The 19435-nt window shown below is 35.4% G+C and overlaps 2 protein-coding genes across 2 annotated transcripts; both read left to right on the top strand.

Moving 5' to 3' along the window:
• The first annotated feature begins 719 nt into the window (after nucleotides 1-719).
• On the top strand, nucleotides 720-7987 carry LOC111005516 (alpha-mannosidase). The gene is made up of 29 exons (XM_022277028.2): nucleotides 720-987; nucleotides 1078-1161; nucleotides 1553-1641; nucleotides 1725-1899; nucleotides 2085-2204; nucleotides 2325-2408; nucleotides 2491-2562; nucleotides 2664-2777; nucleotides 2891-2991; nucleotides 3099-3192; nucleotides 3424-3591; nucleotides 3709-3795; nucleotides 3902-3964; nucleotides 4056-4112; nucleotides 4303-4522; nucleotides 4769-4893; nucleotides 5322-5381; nucleotides 5470-5526; nucleotides 5654-5725; nucleotides 5823-5870; nucleotides 5996-6142; nucleotides 6321-6386; nucleotides 6485-6597; nucleotides 6699-6783; nucleotides 6979-7089; nucleotides 7159-7254; nucleotides 7321-7368; nucleotides 7489-7557; nucleotides 7663-7987. Exons 1-29 carry the CDS (start codon nucleotides 769-771, stop codon nucleotides 7849-7851), a joined length of 3033 nt encoding a protein of 1010 aa, XP_022132720.1. The 5' UTR covers nucleotides 720-768; the 3' UTR covers nucleotides 7852-7987.
• A 3394-nt stretch (nucleotides 7988-11381) lies between these two features.
• Nucleotides 11382-18875, top strand: LOC111005563 (Glycosyl hydrolase family 38 protein). Its single transcript, XM_022277098.2, has 29 exons — nucleotides 11382-11791; nucleotides 11882-11965; nucleotides 12411-12499; nucleotides 12583-12757; nucleotides 12955-13074; nucleotides 13188-13271; nucleotides 13356-13427; nucleotides 13529-13642; nucleotides 13755-13855; nucleotides 13960-14053; nucleotides 14285-14452; nucleotides 14579-14665; nucleotides 14831-14896; nucleotides 14989-15045; nucleotides 15251-15470; nucleotides 15727-15857; nucleotides 16292-16351; nucleotides 16439-16495; nucleotides 16615-16686; nucleotides 16783-16830; nucleotides 16955-17074; nucleotides 17254-17319; nucleotides 17412-17524; nucleotides 17616-17700; nucleotides 17925-18035; nucleotides 18109-18204; nucleotides 18271-18318; nucleotides 18439-18507; nucleotides 18613-18875. Exons 1-29 carry the CDS (start codon nucleotides 11573-11575, stop codon nucleotides 18799-18801), a joined length of 3015 nt encoding a protein of 1004 aa, XP_022132790.1. The 5' UTR covers nucleotides 11382-11572; the 3' UTR covers nucleotides 18802-18875.
• The last annotated feature ends 560 nt before the right edge of the window (nucleotides 18876-19435 follow it).

Genomic DNA, 19435 nt, shown 5'->3' on the forward strand with positions numbered 1-19435 from the left:
GGTACAAATTAATTAAAAAACAAAAGTTATTTACTCTCTTCAATATTTAATGACATCACTGTTTTAAAGAGTAATATTTAATTACATAATTAGTTGAGATGTGGATTTAATCGTATTATTTCTAAACGCTGCTGTCTATGGCGCGAAAGGGGCTTAAAAAAAAAAGAAAAAAGAAAAGATGTGAAAAATCCAATCGTCGTCTTCCCCATTCAGCGCGAGCCAATGTCCATTAATTCGCTACGAACTACTGAAAAACAGTCGCCTAAATTTATCCAACAGAGAGAAGAACTCTCCTCTGTTACAGTATTCGGGAAATTCTTGTTCGGCATCGGGCGTTGAAGTGGACAATTCAGTGGATTAGACAAGAGTTTCGTTTAATTTAGTAGAACTGATGAATAAGCGTTCGTTTCTCGAGTGCACTTGATTCTTTAACATTTGGGTTGAAGTTTCTATTCAGTTTTTCCTGAATTTTTATTCGGATATGATTGGTTACGGGAAGAACATTGAATGGAGAGCTCAAAGAACTCGTCAATGGAGGCAAATAATATTTCTTCTTGTACGGAACAGTGATTTCAAGCTTTTAAAAAATCGAGTGACAAGTCAACGTCATCCCAGGCCGGATTGAATAATCCAAAAGGTAAAAAAACTCTGCGCATTTCCTTTGTCCTCTTTCGACACCCATTTTTTCACTGCTTTTGTTTTATTCTTCCTCCTCTCTTCTATATTTTGCGATCCGAACTCTTGAGTTGGGGCAATCGGCTTTGAGTAATGGAAAAACAAGCCATTTCCAGCCGAACCTTATCATTTCTGCTTCTTGTGCTGATATTTTGTTGTGTTGAAGTGAACTATGCTTTCATTGACTACGACAATGGAGGTGGCGTTGTGGAAGGGAAGTTGAATGTTCACCTGGTTGCTCACTCGCACGACGATGTTGGCTGGTTAAAGACTGTCGATCAGTACTATATTGGTTCAAACACCAGTATTCAGGTAACTTTCTATCATCTTGTAATCAACAAAACTTGTTTGGTGGATTTCCAAACAATTCTCTGACTGTTGAATTTGTTGCTGTTCAAATAGCGAGCGTGTGTGCAGAATGTGCTTGATTCAGCTGTTGATTCTTTGCTTCGTGATACAAACAGGAAGTTTGTGTTCGCTGAAATGGTAACTTCTTTTGGCTTCTACAATAATTGCTTCTAGCTTTTAAGTGCTTAATGACGAACCATTTTGATACTTAGATCTATATTTTTAGAAGTGCTTATGATAAATCACTTTAACTAAAAACATTCTGTAAATGTCTTCCCACAAAATACCTTCCGGTACTTTCAACTCTTTTTCAAAATATTTTTACGTATAAACATAAAAGTTTTGAGTGAAGAGTCAAAAGCACTCACAACTATAGCCTATATATTTGTGCGTGCCATCAAGTGTTTCATCTGAAATTTGCTTTCTCTATCCATGTTAAAAGTTAAAGCTTTGGATCTCCTAAATCAGCCCACAGCATGAGAAGGCTAAGTAAATTTACTTTTAATGAAGTTCATTGTGAGTGGCTTAGGCATTTTTCCAGCGATGGTGGTCAGAACAAAGTCCCAAACTCCAAAGACTAGTGAGAAAACTTGTGGAAGCCGGCCAGTTGGAATTCGTGTATGCAATTACGAAACGCCTCTATCCTTTCTCTGACCGTGTTATATTGTGAATGTTTGCCAATAAATTTTCTGTTTCTGTAGAAATGGAGGTTGGTGCATGCATGATGAAGCAACAACCCATTACATAGACATGATCGACCAAACGACTCTTGGGCACAGTATGATAAAGAAGGAGTTCAACAAGGTTCCTCGTGCCGGATGGCAAATTGATCCGTTTGGTCACTCTGCCGTGCAAGCTTACTTACTTGGTGCTGAGGTCCTTGATCTCGTTTATCTCTAATCCTAAAGTTCCTCCATAGTCCTTCATTTTCTGACCATATATTCACTTTTATTTGATAGAATTAGCATGGCCACGCTTTTCCTTAAGAATGACGGATCACCTGTGTTGTAGTGCTACCATTCCAACACATAGTTGTTGACTTGCATGCTTTTATTTTTCAGGTTGGTTTTGACTCTGTACATTTTTGGAGGATTGATTATCAGGATAAGGAGAAGCGCGAGGTAGATAAATCTCTAGAAGTTGTATGGCATGGCTCTAAAACATTTGGTTCTTCATCTCAGGTGTACCGTAAAACATCTGATTTACTCTTCTTTTTCCTGCAATGTCCATTCTTTCTCGTTATCTTTAATCTGATATTGCGTTTATATACTTATTTTTGTACTTACTGTGTTCGTCTGCAGATTTTTGTAAATACCTTCCCTGATAGTTACGATGCTCCTTCTGGTTTTCACTTTGAAGTAACAGACGATTTCTTTCCTATTCAGGTATGATGTTTGTGCATGAAATACTACTACAAATCCTTGGTAACAGACACATTACCTCTTAACTAATGTGACAAAACTGCAGGATGATCCTTTACTTTATGACTACAACGTTGACCAGCGTGTTAATGATTTTATAGATGCTGCTCTGGCCCAAGTAAAATATTAATTTGACAATTTGAATTTTGATTTTAGGCTTCGGGGCAACAAATGGTAACATCAAACATTGGTAATTACTTGCACTGTTGTTTTATGTAGGCAAGTATCACCAGGACTAATCATATCATGTGGAAAATGGGTGGTGATTTCCAGTACCAATACGCTGAGTCCTGGTTCAGGCAAATGGATAAGTTGATTCACCATGTTAGAAAGGTTCGGCTGAACTGGAAAAGTCAATTCATTTTTGGGATGTATTTTGCATTCTGATTATTATTCGGTTTTTGTTTTCCACCATGTTCTGTTGTTTTGGATGCATTCTTTACCAGGACGGTCGGATTAATGCTCTGTATTCAACACCATCCATATACACTGATGCAAAACATGCAGCAAATGAGACATGGCCATTGAAAACGGATGATTTTTTTCCGTGAGCATTTCATCTTCTTCAAGTTTAGGATGTGCCCTCTATTGGCGAAGCATAATTTTTTTGGAAATATGTAACCGATTAGTATGCTTCCCCATGGACAATAACAGGTATGCTGATTATGCACATGCGTATTGGACTGGCTTCTATACAAGTCGCCCAGCCTTGAAACGATTCGTCAGGATGCTGAGTGGATATTACTTGGTATGTCCTAAGGGTAGCTGAGGATTTATCAAGGAGTGACTAAATGCTGTACTTTAGCTCTTGGAATGTCAACAATCTCTGATACATTTTATTGGGCTCTTGAATATGGTTGCTGAAGACCTTCTACTGAGATGCCTAGCAGAACCTTAATTGCAAGCTCATTGTTTTTTAATTGCTTAGTAGATTTTTTAAAATCCATATCAGTTGAATAATTTTTTTGTTTCATATTAGGCAGCACGACAGCTCGAATTCCTGGTTGGGAGGAGATCCGGTGGCCCCAATACTTATAGTCTTGGTGATGCTTTGGGGATCGCACAGCACCATGATGCAGTGACTGGGACTGCTAAGCAGCATACTACAGATGATTATATGAAACGGCTTGCTGCAGGATCCTCTGAGGTGTGTTTCATACTTTTTGCTCGAGCCTATGATTGCATTTAGTTTACCCTTTTATTCTTCTTGTAAGCTTAAAAATATTTCTTCGCTTTAATTTAATGACAATGGAAACTTTTACAGGCAGATGCAGTGGTGAATTCTGCTCTGTTTTGCTTAGGGCAAAATAAGTCGGGGGCTGACTGTGAGAAATCAAATATACTAAGCCAGGTGATGCTTTGTTGTTGCTTGGGTTTCTGATATTATTTATCAGGTTCACATTGGAATTGATGCACTTTATGGCTTTTGAAATTTCCTTTAATTTTTTGTTAAATAGTGTCCATTGCTCAATATAAGTTACTGCCCACCGACAGAGCAAGAAATTGAAGGGAATAGTTTGGTAATGTTTCTTTTCTTTTCCAGTCTTTTAGAAATGTGCTCTTTAAATATTTTTAACGATAATGTGAACGAGTAAATGCACCTGCTGTCAGGTCGTGGTGGTGTACAACCCTCTTGGATGGATTCGTAATGATATCATTAGGATACCAGTGAGTAGAAACTTGCTTTTGCTTGCTTGTTTCACATTTCAGACAATTGAATGACTTGGATTATTACTATATCTTCTTCAACAAAAGAACACGGGGAATTAGACCTTTTACAACTCAGGGAAATATGATCAGGAAGGAAAAAATGGGCTTTGTTTTATTCATATAATCTGAAAATGATAATTTTCATCAGGTTTATGATGCCGATCTTGTTGTCCAAGATACCTCAGGCGAAATCATTGAGACGCAATTTGTTCCCATCGATAAAGTCACAAAAGACATAAGCAAGTTGTATGTGAAGGCTTACTTGGGACTGCCAAGGGGACAATTTCCCAAGTACTGGCTTCTGTTTCAAGTATCAGTTCCTCAACTTGGATGGAACACGTACTTTATTTCTAAAGGAAGCAGTGGAGGTAGATATTTGACCTTTTATCCCTGTATATATCTTTTTGTCTTTGTAGTCACTTAGAATAGTAGATGTCTTTTGAATTCGAGAGTTTTGGTCTCTTAACTCTTGTGAAATATTCACAATTTAAGAACCAACTTTGTTCGAAGTGTCCTGGGTTGTAAGGTGTTCTCATCTACTGAGAAAATTCAAGAAGTTGCATAAAGAAATTATAAGAAACTTCTAATGCTCTTTTGTGCCAAAATTCATTCAGGTCAAAGAAGATTCAGTTTTCTTTCCACAGGCAGTTGGAAGGATACCATTGAAGTTGGGCCTGGCAATTTGAAGATGGTCCTTTCTTCTGGCGAACTCGAACGCATGTACAATTCAAAAACTGGGGTGAGTTGTCTCGCTTCTTTTGGTTAACGTATGTTTAGCATTGAAGTGTCTGAACGGTTGACGTAAGATAGACAAAATAAGAATATAAAAAGTACTTCACTCTTCTTATACTGCTTGGCTGGTGATTATATGCTTTTTGTTAGTTTCTAATGTATGCTTAATTTAATTATTTATTAATGTGGTGATCTTATATAAATAATATACTGATATTTAATTATTTATGATGTTTTTTTCCTCACAAAATTAACTAAGGATTCTCGACAGAATGAGCATCCTTTAACTCACATGGGGTCATGGAACTTATTGGCTTAATGCATCTAATTGCTTTTTTTTTTTTCCTTCTTCTTTCTTTCTTCGCTTAATAACTTGTTTGTTCCTACTTATAATTATAATGGAATAATCTATTAGCTATTACCTCAATATCCCAGGTTAATGTACCGATACAACAAAACTATCTATGGTATTCTTCATCTACAGATTACGAACAGGTATTTGAGATTGTTTAAATTATGATATTTCGTAAAATATAAATTCAGCATCTACCAATACGCAAGTTTTGTAAATTTCTTGATGTAGGCGTCTGGTGCATATATTTTTAGGCCTGAAGGGGAACCAAATATCGTTTCTAGATCAGTAAGCCTTATGTTTCCTTCGTTATTTATATGTGTAATGTGCATCAAGTTGCCAATTTTTCGTATTTGTTACGTTCCAAAGTTCTCTCTTTTTTTTTATTTTTATTTTTTCTTATTGGACTTGACAGGCTCCTGTGGAAGTCATTCGTGGACCGCTAGTTGATGAGGTCCGCCAACAGTTCAGTCCATGGATCTACCAGGTTGGTGCTAAAAGTAGAATGAAACTGAAAAAGGAATTGTCCATTTGAGTTCATGTCTGTTAATGGCCTAATCTTTGAGTATATGGTTGTGCATTAGGTCATTAGACTTTACAAAGACAGAGAGCATGCTGAATTTGAATTCACAGTGAGTCTATCTTGAAACATTATCCTCAAATTACCCGACTTTTCATTTTCTGTTTGGTAAAGTCCAAAACTCGTTGATATCTTAAGCTTCCAATTGAATGGTTATGGTGAATTTCTACTCTGAAGGTTGGTCCAATTCCAACGGATAAGGATGGGGATTATTATGATTATTATTATTATGATGGAAAGGAGATCATCACAAGAATGACGACAAACATGGTTACAGATAAAGCATTTTACACCGATTCAAACGGGAGAGACTTTTTAAAGCGGGTAACTACCACATGGTTGTTCAAATTTCAGTTAGAAATACATTTTCAGAACATGTAAATAATCGCTATCTCGAGCTGAAATACAAACATGTTCCTTTTCTTCTCTCTTGCTGTGTACTATATATCTTCTCGTCTCATTTGCTTATTGCTCTGTTGTTACCTACGAGTGCTATTTTCAGGTTCGGGATTATAGGCAAGACTGGAATCTTTCTGTCCATGAACCAGTGGCAGCAAACTATTATCCGGTAATGTTCCACGACTTGATAGACTGTGATAAAGTTCCTTGATCATGTAGATGGTATAGGAGTCCTGACCTTTGCTCTATTTGGGATGCTCTTTTCAGCTCAATCTTGGAATTTACACTGCCGATAAAAAGACTGAATTATCTGTGTTGGTAGATCGTGCCACCGGAGCAGCCAGCATTAAAGATGGACAAGTGGAGTTAATGCTTCATAGGTTGATTTGATTCTTCCCATTCTTATTTTCCAATCCGTAAAAGTTCTATTTTATCATAGACATGAAAATGCTAATTCGTAGATCCTTTTATAATGCAAAAGGCGTACACCCTACGACGATGGTAGAGGAGTAGGGGAACCTCTTAATGAAGAAGTGTGTGTCGATGGTGAATGTGAAGGATTAACGGTATGATACTTGACTGGAACCAATTTTCTTTTGAGTTCAGTTTCTCTTATACTGTGAAATGGCAAGGGTCTGATGGAATGCAGTCTGTTTCTTGCAGACTCCATTGCCAGTAAAAGATATGGAAATATTTTCATTGAAGAAGTTTATAATGTTTTTCATCATGAAATACAAAATGCTTGATCTATCTTTTATCAGGTGAGAGGAAATTATTACGTGAACATCAACAACCTGGGTTCTGGAGCCCGTTGGCGACGAAAAACAGGCCAAGAAATTTACTCGCCGCTTCTCTTAGCTTTTGCGCACGAGGTAGGATATGATCGTATGATAATGTAACATTGGAACTCTCTCTCTTGGTAATATCTATTGTTTTTACAGAATAAAGAGAGCTGGATTGCATCTAAGGTGACCAAATCAACAACAATGGACCCATACTACACCTTGCCTCTCAATGTTGCCTTGATTACTCTTCAGGTGATCACTGTAGAATCGAGTTCGCTCTCCGCTCTCTCTCCCTCTCTCTAACTATTTGTTCTGCAGGAGTTGGACGATGGAAGTGTTCTTGTCCGCTTGGCACATCTATACGAGGTAAAACAAATATCCCACAAATTCGCTCAATCTAACAACTGAATTTAAACTCGAAAACGGAAGGAAGTTTTCCTCCATTTCACAAGCTAATTAGAACGATTTCGACGATGATTTGTTAAGGCCGGAGAAGATCCTACATATTCAACATTGGCTAAGGTGGAACTGAAGAGAATGTTCTTTGGAAAAAAGGTATGTCAGCAACAACAAACTCAAGAGTGCAAAGTAAATGAAAGTTTGAACTTGTTTCCATGGATTATTTATGATTGGTGGGGCTGTGTTTTTTCCTTTTTAAAGATAAAAGAGGTGAAGGAGATGAGTTTATCAGCAAACCAGTTGAAATCAGAGATGAAAAAGAAGTCGTGGAAAGTTGAGGGAGATGACAGATCCAATGAAACACCACTCAGAGGTGGCCCTATTCACCAATCGTCTCATGTTGTGGAGTTGGGCCCAATGGAGATTCGCACTTTCACATTGAAATTTTGAATAAAAATTTCATCTTCTTGTAATTTACTCAAAATAATATCAGCAATAAGGCTGAGAATTTGAGATCACTTCCTCAAATTCTTATCAATGTTCTATCTATAATAATCGTTTTATGAAAGCCCTTATTGTTCAATAATTTCTCAGAGTCGTCTTGTCAAACATCTCATTAGTATAAGCCTAACTTTGTTTTATAAAAAAATAATTTCATAGATTGTCACGTCATGAGAAAATATAGTATTGACTGTCTTTGATATTTAAATATAATTAATTGATAATTGATATGTTGGTTTATTTGTAATGTTTTTAAATGTTGGGCCGGCCGTATCAAGCAATAGCTAGGGAAAATAAAAGTGTTTGTAAAAGATTAATTTCATTTTCCCCATATATACCTTTTTAAAAAATTGTAGTTTAAATTTCCATCTCACCTCTCTATTGGTATTGTAATATTCTACCAATCATTAATTTCATATAAAATTTTCCACAGAAAAAATATTAGTAAGGGTGGAATTAATTTAGGTTCACACAAAATATATATATATATATATATATATATATATATATATATATATATAAATATATATATAAATATATATATAGATGTGAAGATTCAAACTCACGATCGCTTATGTTTGAAATAAGTTCTTTAATCGGTTGAACTAATTTCGAATTTTTAAATATTATATTGTATACTATAATTACCAGGTACTAACCAATAAAGAATCTCATTTACTTATTATTTTTTAATTATAATTTTTTTAAAAACTAAAAGTTATTATTCAACTTGCTCCTTCCGTCTCTTTCAATAATATAATATTTTAAAAAAATTAATATCATGAAAAGTCACATCACAAAGAAAAGATCAAAATTCTCTCTCTTTAATATTTAAATATATATTTTTTTTGAGGAATTAAAAAATATATAATTATTTATTATATATATAACGGATATATTGATTTATTTGTATTGTTTTTAGATGTTGTATTGGGATTTTTTTAATATTACTAAAATTGTAACTATATTTAAAAATATTCTAGACCCCCAAACCCGAAAGATCTGCTCATGCTTTGTCTACTTCGAAAGTGTCGTATGAAATCGAGACAATTGAAAGGTTGTTTTCTTAAATTTTTCTTTCTATTATTTGAATTATTGGTCTTCACTTTTTGTCCTTCGAAGCTTTGTGAGTGATATGTGATTTTAAAATGCATACTTACCTTGTAATGGTGGTGATTCCGGCCTTCCCCCAATTTCTTTTTTTTTTTTTTTTCAAATATGGAATTAGAATGGAGATAAAATATGCTCTGATTTAAAAATAAATAAATAAACGCACGAAAAAAATACAAGCTATATCGTCTCTGTAAGAGAAGATAAGTTAGTCATGTAGGGAGGAAAATGAGGTAACATATGTCGTCTCTTCATTGAACGAGGCAACAGTGTAATGAATCGCCCTACAGAAATTTGAGATGCAGCCCAAGAATCTCTCGAAAGCTCGTTGATCTTTAGTATTGGGTTTGGGAGAACTACAAGAAGATGAAGTAAAGATTAGTCATCTAACCTTAAAAAGATTTATACATCTCAACCAGAGAAAGAGGCAATACGGCCTTACTTAGGTTCTCAAATTCGACTAGGACCTCATACATCAGCCTTTTCACTATTCGAGACAAGTTAATTTATATATACATAGATCCGTATTTTTCTAATTTAGGATGAATTGATGAGTAAAGTACATGTGCTTTTACTAATAATTAAAGTAACATAAGAGATAACATGTCAATGAAAATATTTAAAATGTATTATTTTTAAAATAAGTTTGAGGTTTATAATATTTTAAACATTAGTTATAATTTTAGTAATATTTTTGAAAAATATCTTCATGTATCGTACCAAGCACTAGTCCGAAGAGAAAATCGGTTGAGAGAAAAAGAAAACATGGTTTTTTATTTTTATTTTTGTTTTTTTTAAAGTTGTGGTTCAAATTCATACCTCCAACCGTGCAAGATTAATGCATGGAAAGTAACAATACAGAAAAGACTAGTATTTACTCTCTTTAATATTTAAATATCTAATACAATCTTTCAAAAAAAGGGAAAAAAATATATTTATATTATATATATAATACCTAATAAATTTATATGTTACATCCCACCGAACACTGACCAGAAAGGGAAATAGTTTACCCTTTTTTGGAAAAAGAAAATTTTTTTTGTTCTAATTCCTCTCTTTTTTATCAATGCTGAGTAGATAAGATATCTATTACTATATGGTTCGATTTCCAAAAAGTTTCCACCCTCTCTTAACTTAATAATATAATAAGGATAATACTTGGATTATTGTCACCCCACCCCTAAATACTTGGAAGTTCAATATAGACGCTGCTTGGGTTGACGAGCAATATTAGAACAGTTGCGATTGGGTGGTCCAAATTTGGAAGGGAAGATGTTCTCGTAGACAATACCTATGTTCTAGATAAAAGCAACGTCAAACAATTGGAAGCAATACTATACTAAAAGGACTTAGAAATTTACAAAATCAAGAGATATTCTACACTTACCTCAACGGAAGTGGAGAAGTTGCGACATTGATGAGATTTTATATATTATATATTGTGGAAGAAATACAAACCATGATGGAGTAGAAATTGATGGTTTTTATTTGTTTTATCAAACAAGAAGCAACTGGCACATACGATCGCACGAAGTTCCTCGATCGAAGAAGAATCAATGGTTTGGAAGATTGCTTTTGTCGATTTAGCCATATGATTTTGTAATTTAGCCAAAACTGAATTTCGTTAACAAAGCTAATTTTCGTTAAAAAAATATTCACCAATCAGCCAGCATATCTTAAATCTTTTTTATAAATTTCTTCAAAAAAATCTTTTTTTTTTTTTTTATAAATATGAAAGATAAATCAGTAAGAAAACTAACTTTTCTATTTCTTCAAATATTAAAAACTGTCAAATTTTAAGTAGAAATGGGTTGGGCCAATGGCACGCAAATATTGTTCATGTAAATGTAATATTCTACAAAAAGAAAAAACGTAAAAAAGGAGGAAAAGGGAATAATATTCAATTGTACGGATTAATTAATCCGTTATAAAAAAAACCTCCACCTGTTAAATCCAGTCGTCGTCTTCCCCATTCTGCGCGAAGGCGACGGCCATTAAATTCCCTACCTAATATACAGAAGAAAAGTCAGCTAATTTTATTTACTTTTTATCCAATTCCAAAACACACAGATAACTCTCCCCTGTTACAGTATTGGAGAAATTATTGTTCCTTCCGTATGGGGCATCGAGCATTGAAGTCGTCAATCTCAGAATTCAATGGCTTACACTAAATTTCGTTAAATTTAGTATGACTGCTGCAAAAATGTTCATATTATCAACTGCGCGCGACTCTTTACCATTTGGATTGAGATTCGAAGTTTCTATTATGGAAATTGTTAACATGATTGGTCAAGGGAACTCGTCAATGGACGCCAATAAATGTCTTCTTGTACGGAGCAGTAATTTCAAGCTTTTTGTGAGCCGACTGTCAAGTCGATCGAGCTCATCACAAGCTGGCCAGAAAAATCCAAAAGGGAAGAAACCCGACGCATGTCCTTTGTCCTCTTTCAAGTTTCATCATCAATTAACTTTTCACTGCCTTTGTTGTTTTTTCCCCTCTTTCCTCCTCTCCCCTATATCTTGCGCTGAACTTTGGAGTTGGGGGAATCCGCTTTGAATAATGGATAATCGAGCCAGTTCCGGCGCACCCTTTTCATTTCGGCTTCTTGTGCTCATACTTTTTTGTGTTGGAGTGAATTTTGCTTTTGTGAACTATGACACCGGCGGCGGCGTTGTGGAAGGGAAGTTGAATGTTCACTTGGTTGCTCACTCGCACGACGACGTTGGCTGGTTGAAGACCATCGATCAGTACTATGTGGGTTCAAACAACAGTATTCAGGTCAGTGTCCATCATCTCGTATTCAGCAAAACTTGTTTAGTTGGTTTGCAAACGATTTTTTTACAGATGAATTTGATGTTGTTCAAATAGGGAGCGTGTGTGCGGAATGTGCTTAATTCAGTTGTTGATTCTTTGCTTCGCGATTCAAACAGGAAGTTTATATTCGCTGAAATGGTAACTTCTTTTTGCCTCTTCTAATCACCGGGATTCGTTATTTGGATCCATCTGTGTGTTCTGGGAGCTTTCATAATAATTAATTTTAGTAAAGCTTAATGGCCAATCATTTTGATGCTCGGTTGGATATTCTTAAAAAGTGCTTTTAAAGTTCTTTTGATAAGAAAATTGAGCCAAAAAATACTTTTATATTCTCAAAAAGCACTCTGGGGTCCTTTTTTTTAACTTTTTTTTCTTAAAGCACTTCATATTACTTCCAAACATGAAAGTTTGGCGTGAAAAGTGCCAAAGATACTCACAAACATAGCCTATGAATATTCATCAAGTGTTTCACCTTGAATCTGCTATCTTTATCCATGTTAAATTTAAAGCTGTGGGTCTTCTAAATAAGCTCATAGAGAGGGCCATGTAATGTTTTTAATGAAGTTCATCGTGAATGGCTTAGGCATTTTTCCAGCGATGGTGGTCAGAACAAAGTCCCGAACTCCAGAAACGAGTGAGAAAACTTGTGACAGATGGCCAGTTGGAATTCGTGTATGTAACTATAAAACAACTCTAGCCTTTCTGTGACTGTATCATACTGTGGATGTTTGCCTATAAATTTTCTGTATATGCAGAAATGGAGGTTGGTGTATGCATGATGAAGCAACATGCCATTACATAGACATGATCGACCAAACCACTCTTGGGCACATCGTGATAAAGGAAGAGTTCAACAAGGTTCCTCGTGCTGGATGGCAAATTGATCCATTCGGTCACTCTGCCGTGCAAGCATACTTATTCGGTGCTGAGGTTCTTGGTTTCCGTTATCTCTAATCCTAAAGTTTCTCCACATTCCCTTCATTTTCTGACCATATATTCACTTTTCTTTGATGGAATTGACATGGCCACTTTTTCTTCGAGTGGCAGATCACCATCATTGTAGTGCGACAATTAGAACTTACAAGTTCCAACACATAGATGTGGACTTACATGCTTTTATTTTTCAGGTTGGTTTCGACTCTGTACATTTTGCGAGGATTGATTATCAGGATAGAGCACAGCGCAAGGTAGATAAATCTCTAGAAGTTGTATGGCGTGGCTCCAAAACATTTGGTTCTTCATCTCAGGTGTACTATAACACATCAAATTTACTCTCTTCTTTATCCTACAATGCACATTCTTTCTTGTTATCTGCTGTTGCATTTACATACTTATTTTTGTGCTTACTGTTCGGTTTCAGATTTTTGCAAATGCCTTCCCTGTTCATTACAGTCCTCCTCCTGGTTTTCACTTTGAAGTGAATGACGACACCGTTCCTATTCAGGTATAATGTTTATGCAGGAAAGACTACTCCAAATCCTTAGTAACAAACACATTGCTTCTTAATTAAAGTGACAAACAATTGCAGGATGATCCTTCACTCTACGACTACAATGTGGAACAGCGGGTTAATGATTTTATTGATGCTGCTCTGACCCAAGTAAAGTCTCCATTTGATGATGTTCATTCTGATTCTAGGCTTCGGGCAACTAGACGTGAAAGCAAACATTGGTTAATTGCTTGCACTGTTGTTTTATGTAGGCAAACTTCACCAGGACTAATCACATAATGTGGACAATGGGTGATGATTTCCAGTACCAATATGCTGAGTCCTGGTTCAGCCAAATGGATAGATTTATTCATTATGTTAAAAAGGTGTGGTTGAATTGGAAAAATCAATTCACTTTTGGCCTGTGTTTTGCATTCTGATTATTAGGTCACTGTTTTTCACTATGTTCTGTTGATTTGGGAATGCATAATTTACCAGGATGGTCGGATTAATGCTCTGTATTCTACACCATCCCTATATACTGATGGAAAAAATGCAGCAAATGAATCATGGCCATTGAAAACTGATGATTTTTTCCCGTGAGTTACAACATTCTTCAAGTTTAGATTGTTCCCCCCATAGGTGAAGCATAATATTTTTAGTATGATGTTTAATTAATATGCTTCCACATGGATAATAACAGGTATGCGGATCATGAGCATGCATACTGGACCGGCTTCTTTACTAGTCGCCCTGCCTTTAAAGGATATATCAGGATGCTGAGTGGATATTACTTGGTATGTCATATGGGTAGCTGAGGATTTTTTTAAGAAGTGACTAAATGCTGTACTTTAAGTCTTGGAATGTCAACGATCTCTAATACATTTTATTGGGCTCTTGAATATGGTTACTGAAGATCTTCTATTGAGATTCCAAGCAGAATCTGAATTTCTAACTCATTTGTCTTTTACTTGCTTGGTAGATTTTTAAAATCTGTATCGGTTAAATAATCTTTTGTTTCATATTAGGCAGCACGACAACTCGAATTCCTTGTTGGGAGGAAATCCATCGGCCCCAATACTTTTAGTCTTGGCGATGCTTTGGGGATTGCACAGCACCATGATGCAGTAACTGGTACTGCTAAGCAGCATACTACAAATGACTATATGAAACGGCTTGCTGCAGGATCCTCTGAGGTCGGTTTCATACTTTTTGCTCGAGCCAGCTGGATCCTATGATTGCATTCTAGTTTACTCTTTTATTTTTCTGGTAAGCTAATATGTTTTAGCTTTTAATCTAAAGACAAATGGAAGCTTTTGCAGGCAGAAGCAGTGGTGAATTCTGCCCTGATTTGCCTGGGACAAAATAAATTGGAAGATCATTGTGAGAAATCAAAAATACTAAGTCAGGTGATGCTTTGTTGTTGCTTGGATTTCTGATTTTATTTAGCAGGTTCATATTTTCCTGAAATTTTTTCTTCATTTTCTAGTCATTCGGATTTTTTTTTCTCATTTTTACCTTGCGATTGATGCACTTTATGACTTTTGCAATTCCCTTTATTTTTTGTTAAACAGTGTCCATTACTCAATATCAGTTTCTGCCCACCGACGGAGCAAGATATTCCCAATGGAAATAGTTTGGTAATGTTCCTTTTCTTTTTCAATCTACTGGAAATGCGCTCTTCAAAATTTTGAACCATATAATGTTAATGAGTAAATGTGCATGCTGTCAGGTCGTGGTGGTGTACAACCCTCTTGGTTGGATTCGTAATGATATCGTTAGAATACCAGTGAGTAGATACTTACTTTTGCTTTCTCGCTTCACATTACAGACAATTTAATGATGTGGATTATTATTATATCATCATGGACCAAAGCACACGCCAAGAATTAGACCTTTTAGAACGGAGGGAAATATGAATGGGAAGAGAAAACGACAGAAATTATATAGAGTTTATTCGGTTGATGTAATCTGAAAATGAAAACTTTCATCAGGTTCATGATGCTGATCTTATTGTCCAAGATACCTCAGGCAAAATCATTGTGACGCAATTTCTTGCCATCGATGAAGTCACGAAAAACATAAGCGAGTTTTATGTGAAGGCCTACTTGGGATTTCCAAGGGGACAATTTCCCAAGTACTGGCTTCTGTTTCAAGTATCAGTTCCTCAACTTGGATGGAACACGTACTTTATTTCTAAAGGAAGTGGTGGAGGTAGATATTTGATCTTCTATCCCTGTCTGTATCTCTGTCTTTGTAGTCAGTAAGAACAATGGATGTCTTTTGAACTCGAATTCGAGAGTCATGATATCTCAGCTCTTGTGAATTATTCACTTTTTTTAGAGCCAAGTTTCTTTGAAGTGTTCTGGATCTTAGGTGTATTCATTTGCTTAAAAAATCCCAGAATTTTTTTTTTTAAAAAGAAAACTATATGAAACTTCTAATTCACTTTTGTGCCAAAATCATTCAGGTAAAAGAAGATCCGGATTTATTCCAGCAGGCAGACGGAATGATACTATTGAAGTTGGACCTGGCAATTTGAAGATGTCCCTTTCTATTGCTTCTGGTCAACTCAAACGCATGTACAATTCAAAGACTGGGGTAAGTTGTCTCACCGTTTCCAATCAAAGTACTTTTAGTATTAAAATGTCTATTAAAAAACAGTTGGTATAAGATAATACGAATTATGAATTTAAAAAGTACTTCATTCATCTTATACGGTTTGGTTGATTGATTTTATGCATTCTGTTGGTTCCCATTACATGTTTAACTTAACTATTGATTAATCTTGTGATCTTATCATAAGTGATATTTGCTTGGTTTTTGTTTGTCTTTAGATTTTATGTTCTTTCCTTACAAAATCAACTGAAAACTTTCAATGAATGAGCATCCTATTTATAATTCACTTGGCGTTATGGAAAGTTTTCGGGTTAACAATCTAATTGCTTTTTATATTTGATTCTAACACTTAGTTTGGTTTCGTTCCACTTGAGTTAAATTGGAATGATCTTTTAGTTATTATCTTAATATACTAGGTTGATGTACCAATACAACAAAGCTATCTTTGGTATGCTTCATCCACAAAATACGATCAGGTCTGTGAGGCTATTTAAATTATGATATTTCATGAAATTGAAATTCGGCATCTACTAATATGCCTATTCCATAATTTCTTGATGTAGAATTCTGGTGCATATATTTTTGTGCCTGAAGGGGAACCGAATATCGTTTCAAGATCAGTAAGCCTTATGTATCCCTGTTACTTTTATGTGTAATGTGCATCAAGTTTCCAACTATCCTGTGTTTGTTATATTCCGAACTTATTCTTTTTCTTCATTTTTCTTATGGAACTCGATAGGTTCCTGTGGAGGTCATTCGTGGATCTCTAGTTGATGAGGTCCGCCAACAATTCAGTCCGTGGATCTACCAGGTTGCATATAAAAGTAGAATTAATTATAAAAGCAATTGTCCATTTGGGTTCATATCTGCTAATGGCCTAATATTTGAGAATATGGTTGTGCATTAGGTCATTAGACTTTACAAAGACAAAGAGCATGCTGAATTTGAATTCACAGTGAGTCTATCTAGAAACTTTATCCTCAAATTGCCTGACTTTTCATTTCCTATTTGAAAAATTCCAAAACTGGTGATATCTTAAGCGTCCAATTGAATGGTTCTGGTGATTTTCTACTCTGAAGGTTGGTCCAATTCCAGTGGATGATAGTGTTGGAAAGGAGATCATCACAAGAATGACAACAAATATGGTTACGAATAAGGCGTTTTATACTGATTCGAATGGGAGAGACTTTTTAAAGCGGGTATAACATCCGGTTGCTTAAAATTCAGTTTGAAATGTCATTGCAGAACATCTAAATTATTATCTCTCTGGACCTGAAATACAAACCATGTTCCTTTTCTTCTCTCTTGTTCTCCACTATTTCTCTTCTTGCCTTTGGTTGTTTATTGCTCTGATGCTATCTACAAGTATTATTTTCAGGTTCGAGATTATAGGCAGGACTGGAATCTTTCTGTCAATGAACCACAAGCAGGAAACTATTATCCGGTATTGTTCCATGACACGGTTGACCGTGATAAAGCTCATTATTCAAGTAGATATTAAAGGGGTCTTGACCTTTGCTCTATATGTCTTTTCAGCTCAATCTTGGGATGTACACTACAGATAAGAAGACTGAATTATCTGTGTTGGTCGATCGTGCCACCGGAGGAGCTAGCATTAAGGATGGACAAGTAGAGATAATGCTTCATAGGTTGATTTCTCGTGTTTTTTTTTCTTACTTGAAACTTCTATTTTATTTTAGATTTGAAAATGCTAACTCGTCTTTGTTTATAATGTGAAAGACGTACACTCTATGACGACAGTAGAGGAGTAGGGGAAGCTCTTGATGAACAAGTGTGCGTTGGGTACAAATGTCAAGGATTAACGGTATGGTTCTTGACTGGAATGCGATTTCCTTTCTTGTTTAGTTTCTCCTTTACAAGTGAAATGGCTAAGGTTTAATGGAATGCTTTCTTGTAGACTGCATTGCTAGTAACAGATGTGGAAATGTTTCCATTTAAGAAGTTTCATACGTTTTTCATAGATGAAATAAAAAATTCTTAATCTGAATTCGATGCTTTCCACACATCTCATTGATAATCTCTTATCAGGTGAGAGGTAACTATTATGTGAATATCAACCAACTGGGTTCTGGAGCACGTTGGCGCCGAGAAACAGGCCAGGAAATTTACTCACCGCTTCTCTTAGCTTTCGCGCATGAGGTATGATATGATCTTATAATAGTGCAAATAGCATTGGAACTCCCTCTCTTGGTAATATCTATTGTTCTTACAGAAAAAGGAGAGCTGGATTGCATCTAAGGTGACCAAATCAACAACAATGGACCCATACTACACCTTGCCTCTCAATGTTGCCTTGATTACTCTTCAGGTGATCACTGTAGAATCGAGTTCGCTCTCCGCTCTCTCTCCCTCTCTCTAACTATTTGTTCTGCAGGAGTTGGACGATGGAAGTGTTCTTGTCCGCTTGGCACATCTATACGAGGTAAAACAAATATCCCACAAATTCGCTCAATCTAACAACTGAATTTAAACTCGAAAACGGAAGGAAGTTTTCCTCCATTTCACAAGCTAATTAGAACGATTTCGACCATGATTTGTTAAGGCCGGAGAAGATCCTACATATTCAACATTGGCTAAGGTGGAACTGAAGAGAATGTTCTTTGGAAAAAAGGTATGTCAACAACAACAAACTCAAGAGTGCAAAGTAAATGAAAGTTTGAACTTGTTTCCATGGATTATTTATGATTGGTGGGGCTGTGTTTTTTCCTTTTTAAAGATAAAAGAGGTGAAGGAGATGAGTTTATCAGCAAACCAGTTGAAATCAGAGATGAAAAAGAAGTCGTGGAAAGTTGAGGGAGATGACAGATCCAATGAAACACCACTCAGAGGTGGCCCTATTCACCAATCGTCTCTTGTTGTGGAGTTGGGCCCAATGGAGATTCGCACTTTCACATTGAAATTTTGAATAAAAATTTCATCTTGTAATGTAATTTACACAAAATAATAATATCAGCAATGAAGCTTGAGACTTTGAAATCATTGCCTCAAATTATTTTCTATGTTGTATCTATAATACTCGTTTTAAAAGGCACTTGATCAACTAGCTGATGGCATTCAAGAAATTTGTTCTTTACAGAAGGTAAAAGAAGTTATACATTGGTATTATATGATTTAATTTGCAACATTAAGGGGGAAAAATCAAACTATTGGAGTTGTTATAATTGTACAATTTGAACTTTTAATTTGAGTAGTTACTCTCTAAAGTCATAAAATTGTGGTCATTAAACCCTACCATTATAATTCAATCAGTGGAGTATAATTGCAAGAAGTTCAGCAGTTCGAGGGTTAATTGCAATAATCTTATAGTTTAGATGTGGTTTTAGGGTTATCAAAAAAAAAAAAAAAAAGATGTGGTTTTAGGATTTAGATTTTAGAAATTAATTTTAACAATTCTTTTAACTTGGAGTGATTTACGCATATAACAAAATTGTTTTCAAGTTTTTAATTTAAAACTTTTCAATGCAGCATTAACTAAAAAAAAAGATAAAAATTTGATAAATATACTCTTTAATGTGCCAACTCATTTCATTTTTTGTCAA

Source organism: Momordica charantia (assembly GCF_013281855.1).
Source record: "Momordica charantia cultivar OHB3-1 chromosome 1 unlocalized genomic scaffold, Mcharantia_2.0 BLBB01000001.1, whole genome shotgun sequence".
Lineage (NCBI taxonomy): Eukaryota > Viridiplantae > Streptophyta > Magnoliopsida > Cucurbitales > Cucurbitaceae > Momordica > Momordica charantia.